The sequence below is a fragment of the Lolium rigidum genome, chromosome 1, assembly GCF_022539505.1.
Source record: "Lolium rigidum isolate FL_2022 chromosome 1, APGP_CSIRO_Lrig_0.1, whole genome shotgun sequence".
NCBI classification, from domain to species: Eukaryota; Viridiplantae; Streptophyta; class Magnoliopsida; order Poales; family Poaceae; genus Lolium; species Lolium rigidum.
The window spans coordinates 357,127,815-357,147,028 of record NC_061508.1 but is presented as its reverse complement, the minus strand read 5'-3'; the positions used below and the strand labels follow the sequence as shown (position 1 = coordinate 357,147,028).

Genomic DNA, 19,214 nt, shown 5'->3' with positions numbered 1-19,214 from the left:
GCAAAACTTGGATTGGGGGCTCGAGTTCAAACACAATGGTATCAACTTTCTGGAAATGCATCCCAACTATTAATTGTTGATAAAAAAATATTTTTTGCATTTTTTCTAATATATATATATATATACACAAACGTGTCCCCATGTCCGTGGTTTTGATAAATTACCGTATCACGGTATCCCCGCATCGCGTATCCGTGCTTCCTAGACGGTAAGGAGGCATGTCAAATTGTTTCATCTCATTGCAAAATTCGAGGTGCACGCAGAAATGCTTTGGCCGGCTCGCATCTTAGCTTGCCGATTTCGGCAATTGGCAACACGATCGGGATGGTGAGGAGCAATCGTGAGTTCCTATGCAATTCCCCGTTGGCGCCGGCGTCGTCCACACCCAGCATATGCAGGCCGCCATGATTTCAACTTTTGGAGCATTTTTCTGATGGCATCATTGCAGTATGCGGCGGCTATGCTGAGCGATTGATCCCGTCAGAAAGCGGGAGGAAAAGCCAGACCGCCTCGATGAGTGCAGCCAAGCGCCCTTTTTTTGCCCATCCCGACCGTTGGGAAGTTCTAGCTAGATGACCCAAGTACGGCCACGGATGAAGAAACTGTGCTGCCTTTCCCTTCCTCCTCGTGACTTTGGCTACTTTGACGTACATGAACTCCTCGATGATCGAGAGCGTCCATCGTGGGACGTATCGCCGTTTTCGTCGTCTGCGTGCGTTGATCCATGCTTCCGAGTCAATTAAGAAGAACCTGACACAAATTTTATATTCTTCGAGGGAAAGCGTCAGTCAGCTGACACTTGGGCCGCCAACTCTTCCTTTCCCGTCGGTAGAACTACGTAGCATAGGAGTACAGCACTACCGCATTATTTTTTCTGGAGATTGTATTTTCTGGTGTGATCTTCTGGCCAGCTTTGTCTGTCCACAACGAATCGTACCAACGTGCATAAGGAAAATTCTTGCCATTTGCCAGCGGCACGTACGCAGCTCTTGATGGAAATAGTGTGATCGATGGGACGGAGAGATCGAGCATGTCGTGTCAGGGACGATGAAGGCAAAGCGGCAAGCTCTTCGTGAGCTAAGCCTTCATGGCGCATGCCTCAATAATCACCAAGCGGCCGGCCACGGTCGAGTGGCCATGGAGAATATGATGACGGCAGACCTCGCGGAGTAATAATAATCACTAGTTGCTAAGTAATCAAACCACTCGTGCTAAGTAATCACTAGCTGCCACGCGCAGGTGCCTCTTATCAAGCTTATCAGAAGCTGTTGGTAAAAAACCTGCTGATAATCTTCCCTTTCAAAAAGAAAAAACTGCTGATAAATCTCAAAATAACTTTATGGGTTTTAATGCTGCTGCCTAAAAAAAAAATCTCCGCCCAACATTCCTTCTCTCCCTAGATCCCGTCACCACCAGCCCCCCCTCCCCCCTTCTTCCTCTAGGCAAGCCCTAGGCACCGTGAAGGAAGATGGCACGGTCTCCCATGGTAGGCAGCGGACATGCGGCGTCATCGGCCTTGGTTGGCGGCATCGACTCTCCGGCAGGGTGACACTTGCATGGATGACGACTGCCGCCCTTGACTTCTAACGCAGCATAATGGCAGCAGTTGCTGGTCTATCGTGCATGTCTCTCTGGATTTGCTCGCACCAGATCTAAAGGCCGACACTTGGTACAGACATCGTCTGTCAGATCCGGGGCTCGCTAGGCCACCACCAAGGTTCTCCTCCCTCCTACCCTCCGCTTGATGCCCGGGTGCAAACCCAATTCTTCATCGTATTGGGCGGTGACTACACCCTCTGCGTGGTGCCCTTCTTGGTGGTGCCACTTTGGGTAAAGGGAACGGCAATGTGCTAGTCCAATTTAGGTTGGCTGACAACTGTCGGTTCCATTAGCGGTTCCCTTCTATGGTTGTCCGGCGACTAGGGTGCCATATCTTTGCGTGCTGGTGTTCATGCTTACGTGAAACCTTGCAAGCTCCCGTGTCGAGTGAAAAGTTTTTCTGGTGATGTTCCCGGTAGATCTTGGTGGTCCTACATTGTCTGTGATCCTAGAATCAATGTCTTGAATTTCCGTTCGAGCTCTAGGGTGAGCGACTCCACCCGACGGTGCGACACCCTTCGAACAAGGGAAATGATGCAGGGGCTCTCTTCTCTTTGGGGAAGATCTTAGCATTTTGCTCTTTGGAGTAAACACGGTTTGGATTCTCTTCTACGGCGAGTTCTACTCGAAGCCTTAGCTTTCATACCTTCTCATGTGTGGCTTTACCCTGGTGGGTGAGGACTTCGAGTATCGATCTGTGTGTCCTGTTTATTCTATGTTTTCTTGTGTGTGTTGATGTTTTGTAAGTTGATCCTCAACATCTTGTATCGTTGGTAGTTAATGGCTTTAGAGCATCTCCAATTGTGCTCCCCAAACGTCATGCGACAACATTGCCAAGCTAGGCGTATGGGCCACCGGCACGAACATGCGATATGGGGGCGCCTCTACCCAGCAACACACATAATAAATCAAAATGCACATGAAAACAGAGGAGGGGAGGAAGGGGAAATAGATTTCGGTTGTGCCACTAACAATGCACTTAACCTATTTCCAGTGATTTCTCAAGTGACATGGGTGAATCTTGAGCTCTCTCAATGCTAGGATCTAGCTAGTGAGACGGCACCCACCGGTGCTGGAAATGATAGGCCTTACAGCCAATTCTCAGGTAGAAAATAAAACCCATAAAATCACCCTCTGTCTAAATCAAGCATTGACGAAGTGCGTGTGTCGTCGTGATATTGTTGAAGGGATTTTCTCGAAGCTTTAGCCTTATGGTGGTGGTCTTAAGATTGAATGTTGGTTAGGCAATAAATATCGACGCACGTTCATGGACCCCCTTATCGAAAGCTTTGTTTTGGAGCAACGGGTAGTATCTTTGGGCCACGTGCTATATTTATCGATGATTTTTTTCTCGAGGGTAGCCTATTTTTCTTTCTTTTTGTAACCTAATTTTATTAAGCATCAATGCTCACTATTCGGTTTAGTTTTTTATAATTAATAATATCTAATTGTAGGCATCAACCAATATTGTATGCCGGTTATCGTCCTTTTTTCATATATATATATATAATTATTAAAAAAATGGCACTCTAACGCCACCCGTCCTTAATGGCGCGGGTCTAAACTTTAGCCTATAATAACACCAAAGTTATTCTTCTCCAAAATAATGAAAACACACGAAATATCATTACGGCAAGGATACTAAAATGAATAATTTCTAAAATTGCCATAATATGCATATAATTATGAAAAGGGTCGATCGACTCTCTTCTCTCTCATATGTGGTACCGGAACCCACCTATATATATCTCTCATACACCAGCTCTCTCCGCGAGACTCGTCACATGGATACTCCTCAGAAGCCGCCCCTCCCCCACGATCATCTTCCTTCCACGTCGTTCTTCCTCTACCGCCCATCTCCTCCACCCCTCCTCCCTCCCCCGCACCCGGTTGGAATCCACACGCATGTACTCTCGAAATGGAGGTCCACTTTGAAGCCAACCCTGGGGAGATGGGGCTCCAAGAGGAATGAGTCCATGGCCGCGGGATCTAGTGTTGTCGAGGATCCCACGAGTCAGATTCGCAGGGGGCGAGCCCGGACCCACGAGATCCCGATCGTCATGGACGACGGTTCAAGGTTAGTAATCGGGCAGTTTTCGATGATGCACTGGTGTTTTCTCACATGTTGTGGAGCTCGTGCGCTGCATCTAGGTGCGAACACACAAGCAAGCTGATGCGGCAGTTCCACGCAAATTTTTCCGTGAGGTGCAGCAGACATTGGCCTCTCATGCTGCATACGTACGTGTATCGGCTTTTTTTCCTCACGGATTTTGCTGCTACCGATAGGATTTTACCGTCGTGGTTGCAGAACGTTACGATTGATGAACGGCCCGTATCTCGAGTTTTATAGATCCGACGGTGGGGAGGGGGCCAGTTTGCCCCCCAAATCAGGCCTACCACCTTGCTATTATTACCACGAAGCTAGTGAAATGATGACGCCATAAAGCTTAACAATGCCTTCCATTAAAACCACACGACTACACATCAACACATGCCTTTACCCAACGTGACCAATCCCCACAACAAAACCACCGCGGTCCGCGGCTCTCCCGCAACGGGCCAACACCCCAAAATTCAAAACCTCACTTTTTGCTTTCCGCACCGAGCTTTATCCCCCCGGGTCTGTTACGATCCTCCCATTCCCGATCGGACGGCCCGCAAACCCCGCGCCGCCACCTGGACCCTTCTGCAAGGCTGCAGCAGCGCAACAGCTTTGCGTCCAGTTTCCCCACCACCTCCACCACTTCCTCCAACCGCCTCCTCCTTCTCCTAGCTTCTCCGACCGGACCTCGTGATGCTGCCGGCGGGGGCCTCGGCGGCTGCTTGAAGACGACCTGCGCGGGGGTGCGGTGCGGCGCGGCGGCGGGGGAGGAGGAGAAGGCCCGGGAAGCGGAGGAGGAGGCCGGGGAAGATGTTCGACAGCCTGATCAACTCCAAGTTCTACAACCGGTGGTACGCGCTCGACTCTGCTCCTTCCTCGTCCGTACCGCTGTTTCCCTTCGGATTGCGTCGGGGGCTCGCTCGACCTCGATCGAGCGCGGCTGAGTTGGGCGGCGCCGCGGCGCGCAGTTGTTCCCCTTTTTCGAGTCCAGCTCCGCACCGTCAGACGCCGCGCGCGGCTCCGCTCCCTGCTCCCTGCGCCGCGGCGCGACGCGGCGCCGGGTGGATTTTTTTTCCGCTTCGTGTTCCCAGGTTGTTGGGGGTTCCTTCCGTGTCGCCGCATTCAGCGGATGTTTTCATCCGGTTCGGTTCGTGGACTTCCGATCGATTCTCTACATTTTCTTCGGAAAAACATCTTCAAAATCCCGTCGATTTCGGTTCTCGGGGTTTCCGCTGCGTTGCTCTGCCTTTTGACCGCGTACACAACGATGAACCTACGGTCGTGGATTGGGACGGTGTTGGGCTCTCGGGGTTTCCGCGATTCCGCGTACGTAATCAGCATACTGCGGTGTTGGGTTTGGTCTAACCGGTTGCTCAACAATGGATATGGTGCAGCAAGCACGCCTTCAAATGCATCCGGACGCGGCTCGTCGTCATACGCCGCAAGAAGCAGGCTATGATCGGCTTCATGAAGAAGGACGTCGCAGAGCTCCTCTCCAACGGCCACGACAAGCACGCCTTCGGACGGGTAAGCTTCCCCAGCATATCTCTCATGAAGAACTGCATTGCTAAACTGCTGGAACAAACGGTTCTGGTTTGGGTTCCTGCCCAGCATTTCACTGCTGAATTGCGTTGCTCTGCTGGCGCAAACGATCCTGGTTTGGGCTGTGATGACTGAATTGCTAATCTTGTTTCCTGTCCCTGCTCATGACCCTCTCTGGAACAAACGGTTCTGGTTTGATGCGAAATTGAAGACAATTGCGCTGTGTTCCTCTTTTTCGGCAGGGAAAGTTGGCAAATGTTTTACTGATTGGTCATAAAATCCTGTCCATTTTGCTTTACCAGAGAGAAAAGAAAAAATAAACTGTGGCTGTGATGACTGAATTACTAATGTTGTTTCCTGTCTCTGCTCATGACCCTCTCTGGAACGCAGATGGATGCGCTGATAGTCGAGATGAACCATGCATTTTGCTATGACATGATCGAGGAGTACTGCGATTTCATTGGGAAGCAGCTCAACAGCCTACAGAAACAGAGGTATCTATCTTTGCTTGGTGAATATAGAATTGTAATGCACATTTTAATCATTATTGGTATCCCTATATGTTTGCTCTAGGATAAAATCGGCGTCGCAGTAGCTTTTAAGTCCAACTTACATGTCTCTGTGGTTCTTTCCATGTTCTAGTTCAGTGTTATCACAAGCAATTTTTTTGCTTGGATCTTCAGCTAGTGAATATGACAATTGATACTTTGATTGGGGGTACAGGCAGATAGGTAATTTGATAAGCTTGGCGGTGCAATATCATGACATATGTGCGCTTCTGTATCAACAGGGAGTGTCCCCAGGAGTCCAGGGAGGCCGTGTCAACCCTAATCTTTGCTGCTGCTCGCTTCCCAGACTTGCCTGAACTGTGTGACCTAAGGCATGTATTCACAGGAACATATGGTACTCTCGAGCCATTCATTAGCCACAAGGTGCGTGAGATGCCCAATAGATTTATTGTCTGGGTCATAGTGTTCTGATTAGCCTGATTAATAGTCCTTCCTTGTACCTGCAGTTTGTTCGGAAACTTCAAAGCGATTTATTCACAGATGAGGAGAAGTTTCAAGTGATGCAAAGTGTTGCTGAAGAGTTCTCTGTTGGTTTTGATAGAAAGGCATTGGAAATCAAGTTATGGGCGCCACCAGAGACTAAAGATGTATGTTCAGATGAACCTGTGTAAATGAATTTACTACTCGGTCATTTTTAATATATAAAGCAACATACACATGTTGTTGACTTGGTATCATGGATTTTTTAATTTCAGGGTTTTCTTGAAAAGGATTCAGTGGAGAAGGTTGAGCTGGTAACGCCTTTACCCATTAAGCAGAAGGATGATGGTGAACATCAGGGGACTGGTGAACATCCACTCGAAAGAAAATCTGAAGCTACACCTGTGGACCACAAGCAGAAAGTGGAAGCGGAACCGAAACCAAAAGATGTTCAGGCTGATCGGGCTGTTGATAACAGCCTTGGTCGATTGAATGATAATACTGGAGGGAAGAATTCTGATAAATCTCATTGTAGGCAAAACTTGGGGAAATCAGTATCCCCTATTGAAACTAAAAGGGGGGAAACTGAAAAGCAAGTTCAGAAATTGAAGAAGAAAGACTCCCGCCCTTCTGAAAAAGAGCTGATGGAAGCTATCGAGCTAGATATTGATGGCCTGCCGAAACATGAATCTGGTTCAGTGAAATTTCCTGAGGCAGAAAGCAACAAGATAGTTCCACCAATTGTCAAGCCAAAAGAAGCTGAGAAAGAACATGTTGTGGAAAAGGAGAATTACAAGGGACTTGGTTATCAGCACCGATCACCCATGCCTGGCCGTCCTGATAATAGGAGACAAGCAAACTTAGGGTGCAAAACTCTTGGCCTGCAGAAGCTAGAACCTAGGTCACTAAATCCTTCGAGTGGCAAGACTACAAACAGGACCCCTCCTTATGCCAAGACAAATGTAGCGAAGGTCAAGAATTGTGATGAAAAAGAAGAGAGCAACAGTTTGTTGCATGGTAGGCCACAGCAGTTAAAGGATGTGGAACAGATGGTGCAAAATGGACAGAGCGTGCCACAGAGGGCAGCTAATATGCGGCCTCCTTATATCAACCCCAAATTTGGCATGCAGGTAACTGATGATTCTACAAAACCAACTGGCAGTGTCTTCAAGAAGCACAATCTGACTGAACAAACAGATCGTCCTGCTGAAAGCCATGTGCTTCGGCCCGTTTCTGTTAGAAGGAAGAAGCCACAAGCACTTGGTGATGCTTATGATGAGGCACCTGAGAAGGTCACAAGCCAAACACCCAGCAGTCTCAGAAGACCAGCAAGCAAGCACAAGGTTGCTAGTGATGCCTATGATGAGAACGGTCATGGTGTTGGTAATGGCAGGAATGTTGAAAGAACTCCTAGCAGTCGACCAAGTCACTCAGGAAGGAGAAACAGAGCTCTGCACATGGACGACCACGATGGGTCCATGCTGCGGCCTCAAGCTGGCGAAGATGAAAGTGCTATTGATTTTGGTAATCTCCTACCACGGACTACAAAAGGGCATCATAGAGTCGATAGCAAGAACACTGCTGTGCATGGTGGAGATCTGGATGAGGAGGAAAGGATAATGGACAAGCTGCTCATGCATTATAGCAAGAAAGGCTTACATATGGATGAAACCAAAACAACAACAGGAACCAGCAGAACTGCTAACTATGATGAAGCACAAACACAATGTCAGGAAAACGGTTCTTTGCACCGTCCTGGAAGAACAGTCTCGCTACCGCCGGAATCTGCCAGCACGGGTGAAGCTTCCCAGGTTCCTGCTCGGTCCTCCTCATTGCGGTTGAAATGTCCTAGGGGTGTTCACGTCCACCCAAAAATGCCGGACTTTGAGGAACTGGCCGCTCGGGTCATTGCTCTAAGGAATGCTTAAGGAGGAGGTATGAATATGATATCTGGCCCGTGTAACACTTTCAGAATCCGAGCTTTCTGACAGGTTTCTTCGTTGCAAGTGACGGCACACAACGTTTCTGAACTCTTAGACCGACGGGATGATATGCGCATGTATTTTCCTTTTCTTTACAACATTAGTATACTTCTTGCTTTTCATTTTCAGTTTTCACCGTTGGTGCTCGTTTGGATATGGACTTGGTACAGGGGTTAACAGGATACAGGTGATAGGATATATATTTGTTCGTTAGATCAATAGCATTTGTTTTGATTCATATACTGTAGTTCCAGATTTTCTATTGCTCCATGTAGTTCAGAAACTCTGATTGATGTGTAAATTTTGTTGATCGAGCCATACAGAATCTTTTCACTCATGCTACTCCAAGTTTTCGTGAGTATGTATCATGGTTTAAGATTTTGGTCTTGGAACCATTTTGGCCACCAATGAATTATTATCTGAAATTTTTGTTTTCGATTCGTTCGACAACAAGACGGTGGTAAAATAAGTCAGCGGAGCATTCTGATGCTAAGTGCACATGTATGCTTGCTTGTACACTTGTACTATCAGGTAATATCCTTACATCTTGTGAAGTTATGCTTCTTGGCAACATGAACGATATCGAAAGAGTTGAGACGATTACAGAAGAAAGGGCCATATATCTATGCTCAGGTTAGTGCGTTTGGCTTGGATTACTGTCGCCAACATTCAACAATCAAAACCTTGTGTTTGCTATTCTGCCGACTATTATTAGTTACTTCATGTCTCCTTACACACCAGGAAAATAAGTACCCGGAACAGCCCATGCAAGTCTTCCATCCACAGTAGTTTTACCGAGCTGCATCATGTCGCCGCCGGCGACCACACTGCTATAGCTGCCGCTCCCACCACTCCACGTCGGCGGCGACCGTAGGCAGAGGATCAGCCGTCACGCCGGCGGCCGGCCTGCTGCCGCCCACTGCGATACTCGATACAGTCCTTGATCTTCTTGATAAGATTCTCCGTCGTCCAGCCTATGCCGGTGAGCTCCTCGACGGTAAGGCCCTCGAGGCTCTCGCGCCGACCGACCATGGCGTCATGGACGCGGAGCGTGGTCTCGCGCTGCCGGTTGTCGCGCTCCGCCTTGCACAGCTGCTCCTTCGCCTTACCGATGCGCTCCCGGACGTAGTCCTCCCCGTCCATCTCCTTCCTGCGCCGGTCGACCTCGGGCATGGCCTTCAGACGGTCGACCATGGCCGTCGCCTCCGGCAGCGACGGCCACACCTGCATCTCCGACGACGGCTCGCCCTCGGGCAAGACCATGCAGCACACCTCCACGCCGCACAGGGTCGACAGCTCCCCCGCCTTCTTCATCACGCCCAGTGTGCGTTTCTTGCAGGCCATTTTCCTGGTTGAGTTGTTGGCGATGTACTCCATGCTCACCTTCGTGGGAGCCATGGAAACAGATCGATTGCTACAAGGAAGAAGGTAGCAACTACAAACCGACGTTAAAGGGATGGTGTGCTGCGAGATGAAAAAATGGGGATATGGGGATATGATAGATGGTGTTTTTATGCTGTATAGTATCAGATGAACAGATTGCAGCATTAACGTGATTGGAAAGGGATTATTCTAACAGATACGAGAATCCCTTGGATTAGTCCAGCTGACTGGCATGCTTAGCTAGAATATCTTCTAGCCTTAATTGGAGAGTTGTTAGCATAAAACCAGCACTTTTCGTGCTAAATTTTACTTTGGTACCATTTTACTTTTCGGGAGACAAAATAACCACCACATTTTTCCCTGGTTTTCTCATAAACACTATGAATTGTGCACGAATTGACAGACGAGCCCACCTGTCAGAGTGAGTTTTGCTGATGTGAACTTATCCAACTTGTTGGCCTTTTTTAAAAAGTAAAATATTACAAAAGAAAATTAAAATATCCCAAGATCAACCCATGTCCTTTCCCATCCGCATCGTAACTTGGAAGCACTGGACGGCACCACAGTGGCCGGCGAGATCCGGCGAGGCTGGAAGCCGCAGTGTGCTGCCGTACTCCGGCGAGGCAAGCCTCCATCGCACGCCGACGAGGTTGGCGGCCGCCGCCCTTCCAACAGGGGTGCGGTCGCGGCAGCGCTCGGCCACAACGGCGAGCACGGAAAGATCGGCGGCGGTAGGGATGAAGTTTGTCCTGAAAATCTGGATCCCACCTATCAGAAACGGTGTCGATTCGAAATCAAAGTATGATTAGTTTTTTTATAATAGAACGGACGAAAAATGTGGCAGTCCTTGCTTCCGAAATATACAGCGGTACTGAAGATTAAATTTAACCTAGAAAATGGACCTCATGTCTTGTAGCTCGCTTATTTGCCCCCTCTCCCCATCTCGAGCTGCTACAGTACCGCTGAGAGTCCGGAGGGTCTCCCTGCCTCTGCCCCCCCTTCTCCCCCGGCAGCGATGCCGCCCGCCGTGGATTTGGGTGGTCGAGGTGGGTTGTACAGAGTAGTTGTAGGTGTTTTGGCGGGATGCCGGTCTTGGGCTTTATGCCCGTAGCTAGGAGTGGAGTTCCTGATCATGGCGGCCAGATATGGGATGCTGCAGGGTTTCTTCTTCTTCCTCTTCTTAGGCTCCTCTAGTCGGAGCTGGGAGTGCAAGGGAAGGCCACCGTCTCCTTCAATAAAGCCGTCTCAGATCGCCATTGACTGATGTGGGGCAGAGGCGCGGGTTGTCTTCCTCTGGCCGACCGTGGTGGCGAGGAGAGGAAGCCTGGTGATTCGTGTTCCACATCATGCAGGTGGCGGGGAAATCACCTGTTGCACTTTGGTGCAAAGATTCCTGGGAGTTCATCCTCAGCAGCGCTTCATCGACGACAGCAAGTCGACCAGCTGCTGAGATCCATGGTTGTAGGGCAGCCTCTCCCTCCCTATCGTTGGTTAGTCGGCGAGTAGTGCTCAACCTCCAAATCGTTGTGCCAGATTGGAGGCCCTCTAGCGCCGACCCGGTTTCCTCCTGGCGCGCCATCCCAAGTGGAAAATGGTTTTTATGTTAACAACTCCTAAATTGGGATTATCGGACCATTGCGTGGCTGCTCTATGCAGTATATCGAGCATCAGATGTTTGGCTAATTGCTTTCTCACGTCACCGTGTGCATATTTAACAAACAAATAGTAAAAGTCTTCAATTCTAAGGAAACATAATGTATAGAAGGTTGTAAATTCCGGAAATTATACTAATGAAATATTATCCCATGCACGGGAGAATCTTTGTGGCCGGCTCAAAATCACAATCGATGGAAGCATTGTTTATTCTGATTCAATCTTTTTATAATCTTTGAAGAATGAGTATGACATTGAACTTTCACAGCATGAACATAAAGCTGCACTTTTATGGAATTCTTTCAAGCAAAGACTTGGACAGTCTCTTGACACACATATGATTTGTGACCTACAAAACATGATGACACCAACTGATCTCAGTGAAGTGGAAGTGCCATTTACTAAGGAGGAAACAGATGATGTTATCAAGCATATGCCCAATGACAAAGCACCCGGGCGCTGATGGACTTAATGGTTTGTTCATCAAGAAAAATCAGACTGGTCCTCTGAGTGTGTGCCCAGGAAGTTCAGGTCTAGCGAGTACTGTCGATCCACCGTAGTGCCAAGAAGTCCCTCAAAGTGTGTAAAGGAAGCTTCGGCCATGGTGGCATGGTCAGAGACGACCGTGCCCACAACCTGGAGATTGTGAATGACATTCTTTTGCCGGCGGTAAGCCGCGTCCTGGTGGAAGAAGGTTGTATTAGCATCCCCCTCCTTGAGCCAAGCTATCTTGGCCCGCTGCATAGCCATCGTGCGCTCGAGGGAGGCGAGCCCCAAGTAGGCTTGCTTGAGGCGGGCCTGGAGTCGACGCTCGTCAGGCGATAGCGGTCGTGGTTCCATGGCCACGTCCAGCCTCAATAGAATAACATGGTTGGTGGTTGGTTGGTCCACTAACCATGTTAGAGCATCTCTAGCAGAGCCCGTAAATATAGGAACTGAAAACACGGAGTTCAGTTCACTGAACTCGTGTTTTCGGGTCGAAAAATTGGTGGCGCAGAACAGTCCCACGAAAACTGTAAAAGGGTATATTCCTTAAATATTCCGTTTTTTTTCTCTATCTTCTTCTTCCTCTCCCCAGCAGCACGTCCCCTGCCCGGCCGCCCTGCCCCGCCCCCGCCCGGCCGCCGCATGCGCCGCCGCCGCGCCCGGCCCCGCCCGCCGCCCCACGCCTCGCACGGCCCCGCCCGTGCCAGCAGCAGACATCCGGCCCGGCCTCCCGCCGGCCGCCGCGCCTGCCTCGCCGCTCGGCCGCCCTGCGCCGCATGGAGCCGCCTGGCCCCGCTTCGCGCACAGCACAGCCCTCGCTGCGCCCAGCGCCAGATCGGCTCCGGCCCTGACGCGCCCCGCCGCGCGCCTGCACGGCCGCGCCCAGCTCGGCTCCGCCTCGGCCGTGCCCTGCTCCGCCCAGCTCGCCAGCGCGAGCTCGCCCCGGCCAGCTCCGCCTCTCCCCAGCCTCGGCCAGCCACAGCCTTGCTTCGCCCCGCCCGCGCCGCCCCACGCCGGCACCAGCTCGCCGGAATTTGGTCGGATTCCGGCGAATTTGGTTGAATTCCGGCGACTGTACCGGCGGAAGCAGTTAGCTCGAGTTGAAATTTCAGCGCGCCACGAGTACGGGTTGCGTTCAGTTCGCTGTTTCAGCCCTACAAATACAGGCCGAGTTGGGTTTTCGGTCTCGGCCTGAAAACTTTTTTTCGGTTTTGCCTCGTTTACGATGACTGATCTGCGCCATTTTCTGAACTGAACCCGTAAATTGTCAGTTATTTTTCGGTTTTGGCTAGTTTACAGGTTCTGTTAGAGATGCTCTTATTCTGTTCAGGGTGCACTCGCTGGGGATCAAATTGCTGATTTGTAGGCAGGAGGAAAGAAAGCGTTTGAAAAGGGGGGACTGCCTTGCAACAATACATACTTGTTGAAGGCAGAAAATCTTATACGGCCTGGGTCGTACAGCCCAGGTCGCTGGACCAACTTCGGCGCATGACACGAGGATGACCGAATCTCAAAGCAGCGCGGAAAGCTGAAGGCAGAACGCTGAAGCTTAGCAAAATCTGAACCGCGTCGCGGAACCATCAGCGCCCGGCAGCTTAAATCCGGCGATGCAAAAAACCGGCGCTCAATCTAGCTGCTCTTCCCCGTCGTCGACGGATCGGTGGACCGAGCACCTTCCTCAACGCCCCAGATCGTGTCACCGCCGCCGTACTGGCAACCGTCCTCGCCGCACTCACTCGCTGCATCGCTAGCAGGGCAGCCACCCTCGACAGCGCTGGCGGACCGCTCCCATGTGCCTTGCCCTCGTCCGCCTTCTGGTAAGGAAAATCTTCCAGGAAGGGAAAATTCGGATCTGATAACTGCTTCAGAATTTCCTAATCAATCATGCCTTCTCGTTGCTTTGAGATTCGTCCACCGGGCTGTACGACCTAGGTCGTGTAAGATTTTCTTCCGCGAATCCAAGCGACGTGGACAAAAGCTGTCTGCACCGAACGGGATGCGACCGTTGTCGCGTCGACTGCCGCAGGAGGCGTCATGGGGTTCGTGCGTGTTGCGATCGATTTCAGCGTTGGCGGTTGAGCCCACAAGCGCAACCGTGTGTACCCGTATGAATGAACCCGCGAGTGTTCGTTTCAGAAATCAGTCGCTTCTTTGCAGCGATGTTTTAGCTACTAGGATATATTACCCGCGTGGAACGCTAGCTAGCAAGAGAGTTCAGATCAATACATCGCGCGGTGTTTTTTCTCTGGTTCTTTTAAGTGCCTGAAATTCCACCTGTGATCACCACGAACAAGCAAGGGACATACGTATAAGGAGAAAAGGCAATCAAGGGACAGGAATCCTTTAATTAAAGGAAAAAACAAAGGCTCATACGAGCATCATCAGAAGCACGTTAGCAGGAGTACAATATTACTCACTAGCACGCAAGGAACACAATCCTTTGTGTTGCTTTTTCGTGTCTTGCTGAGGGCATGCAGCATCTTCTTTTGTCGCTCGGCGACTATATATAGAAGAAGCACAAGACATTACATGAACGTACGATTGCAGATAAGCTATATAGACCAAGAGAGAGAGGCAGAGAAGGGCCGGGATGACGGGCTTCTCAGGCGCTGTGCAGTGGTGGGACGAGTGGCAGTTGCGAATTCTGGTGCTCGGCAGCCTCTTCGTCCAGTACATGCTCTTCGTCTCCGCTGCGGTGCGCAGGTGTGCCCTTCCACCTTTGCTAAGACTCTTCATCTGGCTCGCCTACCTTGGCGGGGATGCTCTAGCCATCTACGCCCTAGCCACCCTCTTCAACCGCAACAAGCAGCAGGGGCAGCAACATGCCGGGAGAGGCCTGGAAGTGCTGTGGGCGCCTGTCCTCCTCATCCACCTCGGGGGCCAGCACATGATGACTGCCTACTGCGTCGAGGACAACGAGCTGTGGAAGCGGCACGCCATTACCATGGTGTCCCAGGTCACGATCGCCCTCTATGTCTTCTGCAAGTCCTGGTATGGGGAGAAGCGGTTGCTTCAGGCCGCAATTTTGCTCTTCGTCGTAGGAACCATCAGATCCTTCCAGAAACCATGGTGTATGTTGTTTAACAGTGTGAGAGGCGCAGTCGTCGCAGTAGCCTCCATGTCCACGCCAAGGGAAAAAGGCTTCTTTACACGGTGTTGCGAGGAGATGTCCCGTTGGATGTGTTGTTCCTTTCGCTTTCCTGGTGCTCCTCAAGCTAGTGTCGTTGAAAAAAGATTGACAGAACAAGAAGGGGATGAAGACAAAGACATAACACTTGAACAATTTGTACAAGAAGTAAGCAAGAAAGATTCAGACGATTATAAAGAGCAAGCACAAATATTGGTAAAAAATCAGTTGGAGGTAGCAACTAACGTATTAAATATCTTCAATCTACTGGTAGACATATCAGTCCCATACTCTAGACGGATCAAAGGCATGCCACTTTTGATGGCCTTTGATTATCGACAAGCATATAATTTCTCGTCAAAATCACTTCTTCTATCTTTTTTGTTACTCTACACAAAGTTACCTCCAATGATCAATCTTAGCTATGCCTTTTGTTTGCATTTCGCCCTTCCATTCCTCACACTAGTGTCTCTCATCCCCTTCTCCACAAACCACATGAATCATGCCTATAGTGCAACGGATGTCAAGGTTACCTACATCTTGTTCTCTTGTACCATGGTATTGGATTTCCTATTGTTACTCACCGGTCCATGCATCATGTTCATAGCACAAGACAAGGTTTCCCAGTCTAACCTCTTGTCCTTCTGCGCTCGTAAGAGGCATCCCACTGTTATTATGAAGCTTTCCGCACTTGTCTTCTGCAAAGACTATGTTAACATGCATTGTTATACAAAACAGCTACCAAAATCATCCACTCTCCAAATTGTAGAGTTGGTTTACGGACATGTTAGGAATGGATGGGAACGATACATCCACAACGCTGCCACCTACAAGAGATTCAATAGCCGTAGGGGCCAATGGGCTCTCAGGCATAAACCTGAAATGAGATGGAGCGTGGATATGTCATTCGATAGAAGTGTGCTTCTCTGGCATGTCGCCACAGACCTCTGCTTTCACCACCCAAGCACAACCTCTCTTGGCCTAGAGCGTGCTACCCGAAGCAGGGTGATATCCAACTACATGGCTTACCTACTCTCCATCCATCCTGAGATGCTTATGCCTGGCACCAGGAACCACATCTTCATGGTTGCATGCGATGATGTCGAGTTCATGTTGGGATTGGCTGGGGAGTTACCACGGGATGAAACAGGAATTGCACGAAGAATTCTCGCGGGGGAGCAACGACCTTTGGAAGATGGTGCTGACATCAAAAGAGCTCTACTTTCCAATGCATGCAAGCTTGCCAAAGCATTGATGGAGCTGTATGACGAAGGGGAGAGGTGGAACGTGGTCCAAGAAGTATGGGTAGAGATGTTATGCTACTCTGCCGGTAGGTGCAGCGGGTACATTCACGCAAAGAGCATGAGCGAAGGCCCGGAGCTACTCTCTCATGTTTGGTTCGTCTTGTCATTTATGGGGATGGAGACATTTGCCGATAGGTTTCAGAAGCTCGAGCCTCAAGATGAAGGATAAGGCATTGGTAATAATGGTGAAGGAAGATATGAAGAGAAAGATGGAGAACAAGGCATTGATAATGGTGAAGGCAGAGCCGCCAAGAGCATGATTTGGATACATAGCATGACTCATTTGATACCAGCCAGGTTTTGATATCAACCTAAGTAATTTTCTGGATGATGGCCTCATGGAGAACTTTCTGTCTAGTACTCCTAGGGCATATGTCTTATGTATTACTTTGTTTCCCTTTTTTTTTTACTGTATCTTCGATTTGTAATAATGGTCAAGTGACCACTCGGTCCATGTTGGTGACAAATACGAGTATCCTGAAACAAATGATTATATCCATCTATATTAGTTTGCGAAATATATATAATTATACCACGTCTTAAATATGGGAAACATATCCTATCGCATGAGCTAGAGTGAGTTGACTCGGTGGCAACTAGACGTCACTTTGATGTACGTTAGAGGATCCACATCCCGAAAAGCGTAGCATGACATGGCTTCACTACTTCGGGTCCTGCGTCACTGTGTGTAGGTGTGTGGGCATGCTGTCCTTGTGTACTATCGACTATTTGCCTCCATCACTTTGCTTCTACACATGATAAAAAATTATGCCCCTCTCTTCTTACTACCTTTGACCTAGTTTTCAGGAAAAACACATTAGCATCTGCAATACCAAATTGATATCATTAGAACTGAAGGAAATCACGGGCTGAAAGCGCCAGCTCAGGAAAATACAGAGCCCATTACTGAACCCGTGGGCCAACGGAGGCCCGGCCACAAGACAAGATTCCATTTTCCACCAACTCCTCCTCCCCATATTAATCCCTCATCATCTCTCCCCATCTCCTCCATTTCCTCTCGCCTTTCCCCTCCTTCCGTCCTCCTCGTCGCGGCTCCAGCTAGGGTTTCTCGCCGCTCTCCGCCCCACCACCGACCCCGTCAGCCATGTCGAAGCAAGGTTTGTCCTCTCGCATCCGTCCGATCCTCTCGCGTTCTTTCCGCCGATCGATTTGATCCTCGCGGCCGGGTTCTGACGTCTCCTTCGGTTTCGCAGGAGGGAAGGCCAAGCCGCTGAAGCAGGCCAAGGTCGCCGAGAAGGACTACGACGAGGTACGTTGCCCTTCCGATCTGGCCGTTGCCCCCGATTCGATGCCCGGATTAGCGGTCTGCCCCTGTAATTCCTTCTAGGTTTGGATGTGTTCCGGTCACCGGTGGGCTGAATCGTTAGATCGGTCCGTGCTTGGTTGGTTACTGTACATGATCCGCCAGGGGAATAGGAATTTAGCAGAATTGCTATATGTCTGAACCTGTTCTGATGAAGTAGAAGTTTTTTTTAATAATTTAGGGGTTCGTGAATGATTGGTCTTGGGTGAGTGGAATCACTTTGCTTGTTCCTGTTAGGAGGGGGAATTTGCTGGATTGGTAACGATTCTGTCGGTTATGCTGGATGAGAGGGTCAACTGGCGGCTGGATCTTGTGCTGTTTGAAAATTCAAAGTAGTTGCGTGTGCAAGCAAACAATGTTTTATGTGGCTGTATTTTACTTAATGGTTAGGCCTTAGTGTGTACTACCTCAGTTCACATTTAATCGATGCAGGATACATACATATGTAAGTCACTTCCTGTGTATCACCTGCGTCGATTTTATCCGAACGGAGGAAGTATTTCTTGAAATCAATCTAGCTAAAGGCGAAGTTAGTGTTCCCTGATTTTGTGAGTGGCTTACACAATGCACAGTAATGGCTTGTCTGAGGTGAATATGCTAAGTTGAATTTGCAGCAAAACCTGGGGTGAATTAGCTTTATAGTTGTGTTGCTTCTTTCTTTATGCCATTACTGATCTCTGTATGTTGGACACTAACTAGACAGCGGTTAGTTCACTACAACTCAACTGTACTGGCTCAGCTGGAAGATAGCAGTCTATTCGTTTAGTTTTATGAGCCTTGGGTTTTCTTGTTGAATTAGTTGTACCTCTTATAGTTTTAGCTGTATTGCTTTGGATACTCCAGCCATAATACCATTCTCTTAATACATAAGCTACAACATTCGCAAGTATCCCCTAGTGTTACGAGTCTGGGGGAGAGGCAGGCGTTCTTAATTTTGTACTACCCTTAAAACAATACTTTTTATTTGGATAATCCGTCCATAATAAACAATAAGAAGTGATAACACCTGTTACTTCCTTGACCAGTTGCAGTTCATCTATGCTTATGAGGCTTTTGTCTTCCTCTTTGTTTGCAGACTGACCTGGCATACCTCCAGAAGAAGAAAGATGAGCAAAAGGTGAGACCAACAGCAACTATCTAGCATTTCCCTCTTGGTCTTCTTATTTTATGACCCTTGTTGCTGACATGGACTATTGTCTTTTCTTGACAACCAGGCACTGAAGGAGCTGAAGGCAAAGGCAGGCCAGAAGGGTGCACTGGGAGGATCCGGCCTCAAGAAGAGTGGGAAGAAATGAGTCTGCCTAGAAAATGATAAACCATCTATCTATCTGTGTTGCGCTCCACTATCTGTGGTTGTAACAAACTGTCTTTCAAATGTATCGAGCTTTAAACTTCATTGTCGCAGTCGGGTTGCTGGAACCTACTGTGTCTCAGCCTCTTCTGCTTAGCCATGATACAGATGGTTCCCTAGCTAATAATATGACGTGATTTGTGACTGAAAGCTTCCAATGTGTACATCTTGGCGCTCTGTTTCTCTGTGGTGATTCTTTGTTCTAGTTCTGCTTCATTTTCGTTAGCTGTTTCCACCTTTAGTTTGTTGCTGATGTTTTTTGTTCCTACTGGACATAATTTACGTCTTTTTTTTTCCATTGGCATGTGATCTTTTATCTGCTGGGTCCCTATTCCTCTGCTTGTATAGCAGTAGAATGTATCTGGAACAGCCA

The 19,214-nt window shown here is 49.1% G+C and overlaps 1 protein-coding gene and 1 long non-coding RNA gene across 2 annotated transcripts; both read left to right on the top strand.

The window, feature by feature from the left end:
• Window positions 1–4,510: 4,510 nt before the first annotated feature.
• On the top strand, window positions 4,511–8,159 carry LOC124684685. Its single transcript, XM_047218956.1, has 6 exons — window positions 4,511–4,551; window positions 5,095–5,227; window positions 5,633–5,736; window positions 6,033–6,174; window positions 6,258–6,398; window positions 6,507–8,159. Exons 1-6 carry the CDS (start codon window positions 4,511–4,513, stop codon window positions 8,157–8,159), a joined length of 2,214 nt encoding a protein of 737 aa, XP_047074912.1.
• A 9,005-nt stretch (window positions 8,160–17,164) lies between these two features.
• Window positions 17,165–18,991, top strand: LOC124702524. Its single transcript, XR_007002535.1, has 4 exons — window positions 17,165–17,284; window positions 17,381–17,436; window positions 18,566–18,607; window positions 18,705–18,991. It is a non-coding gene; the product is annotated as an uncharacterized LOC124702524 (long non-coding RNA).
• The last annotated feature ends 223 nt before the right edge of the window (window positions 18,992–19,214 follow it).

Bases quoted from the DNA above. Each gene is read 5' to 3' on its own strand.
- LOC124684685 (XM_047218956.1), top strand. From the start codon at position 4,511: ATGTTCGACAGCCTGATCAACTCCAAGTTCTACAACCGGTG. The intron at 4,552-5,094 runs GTACGCGCTCGA...GATATGGTGCAG, and splicing joins TCCAAGTTCTACAACCGGTG to CAAGCACGCCTTCAAATGCA. The intron at 6,175-6,257 runs GTGCGTGAGATG...TTGTACCTGCAG, and splicing joins AGCCATTCATTAGCCACAAG to TTTGTTCGGAAACTTCAAAG.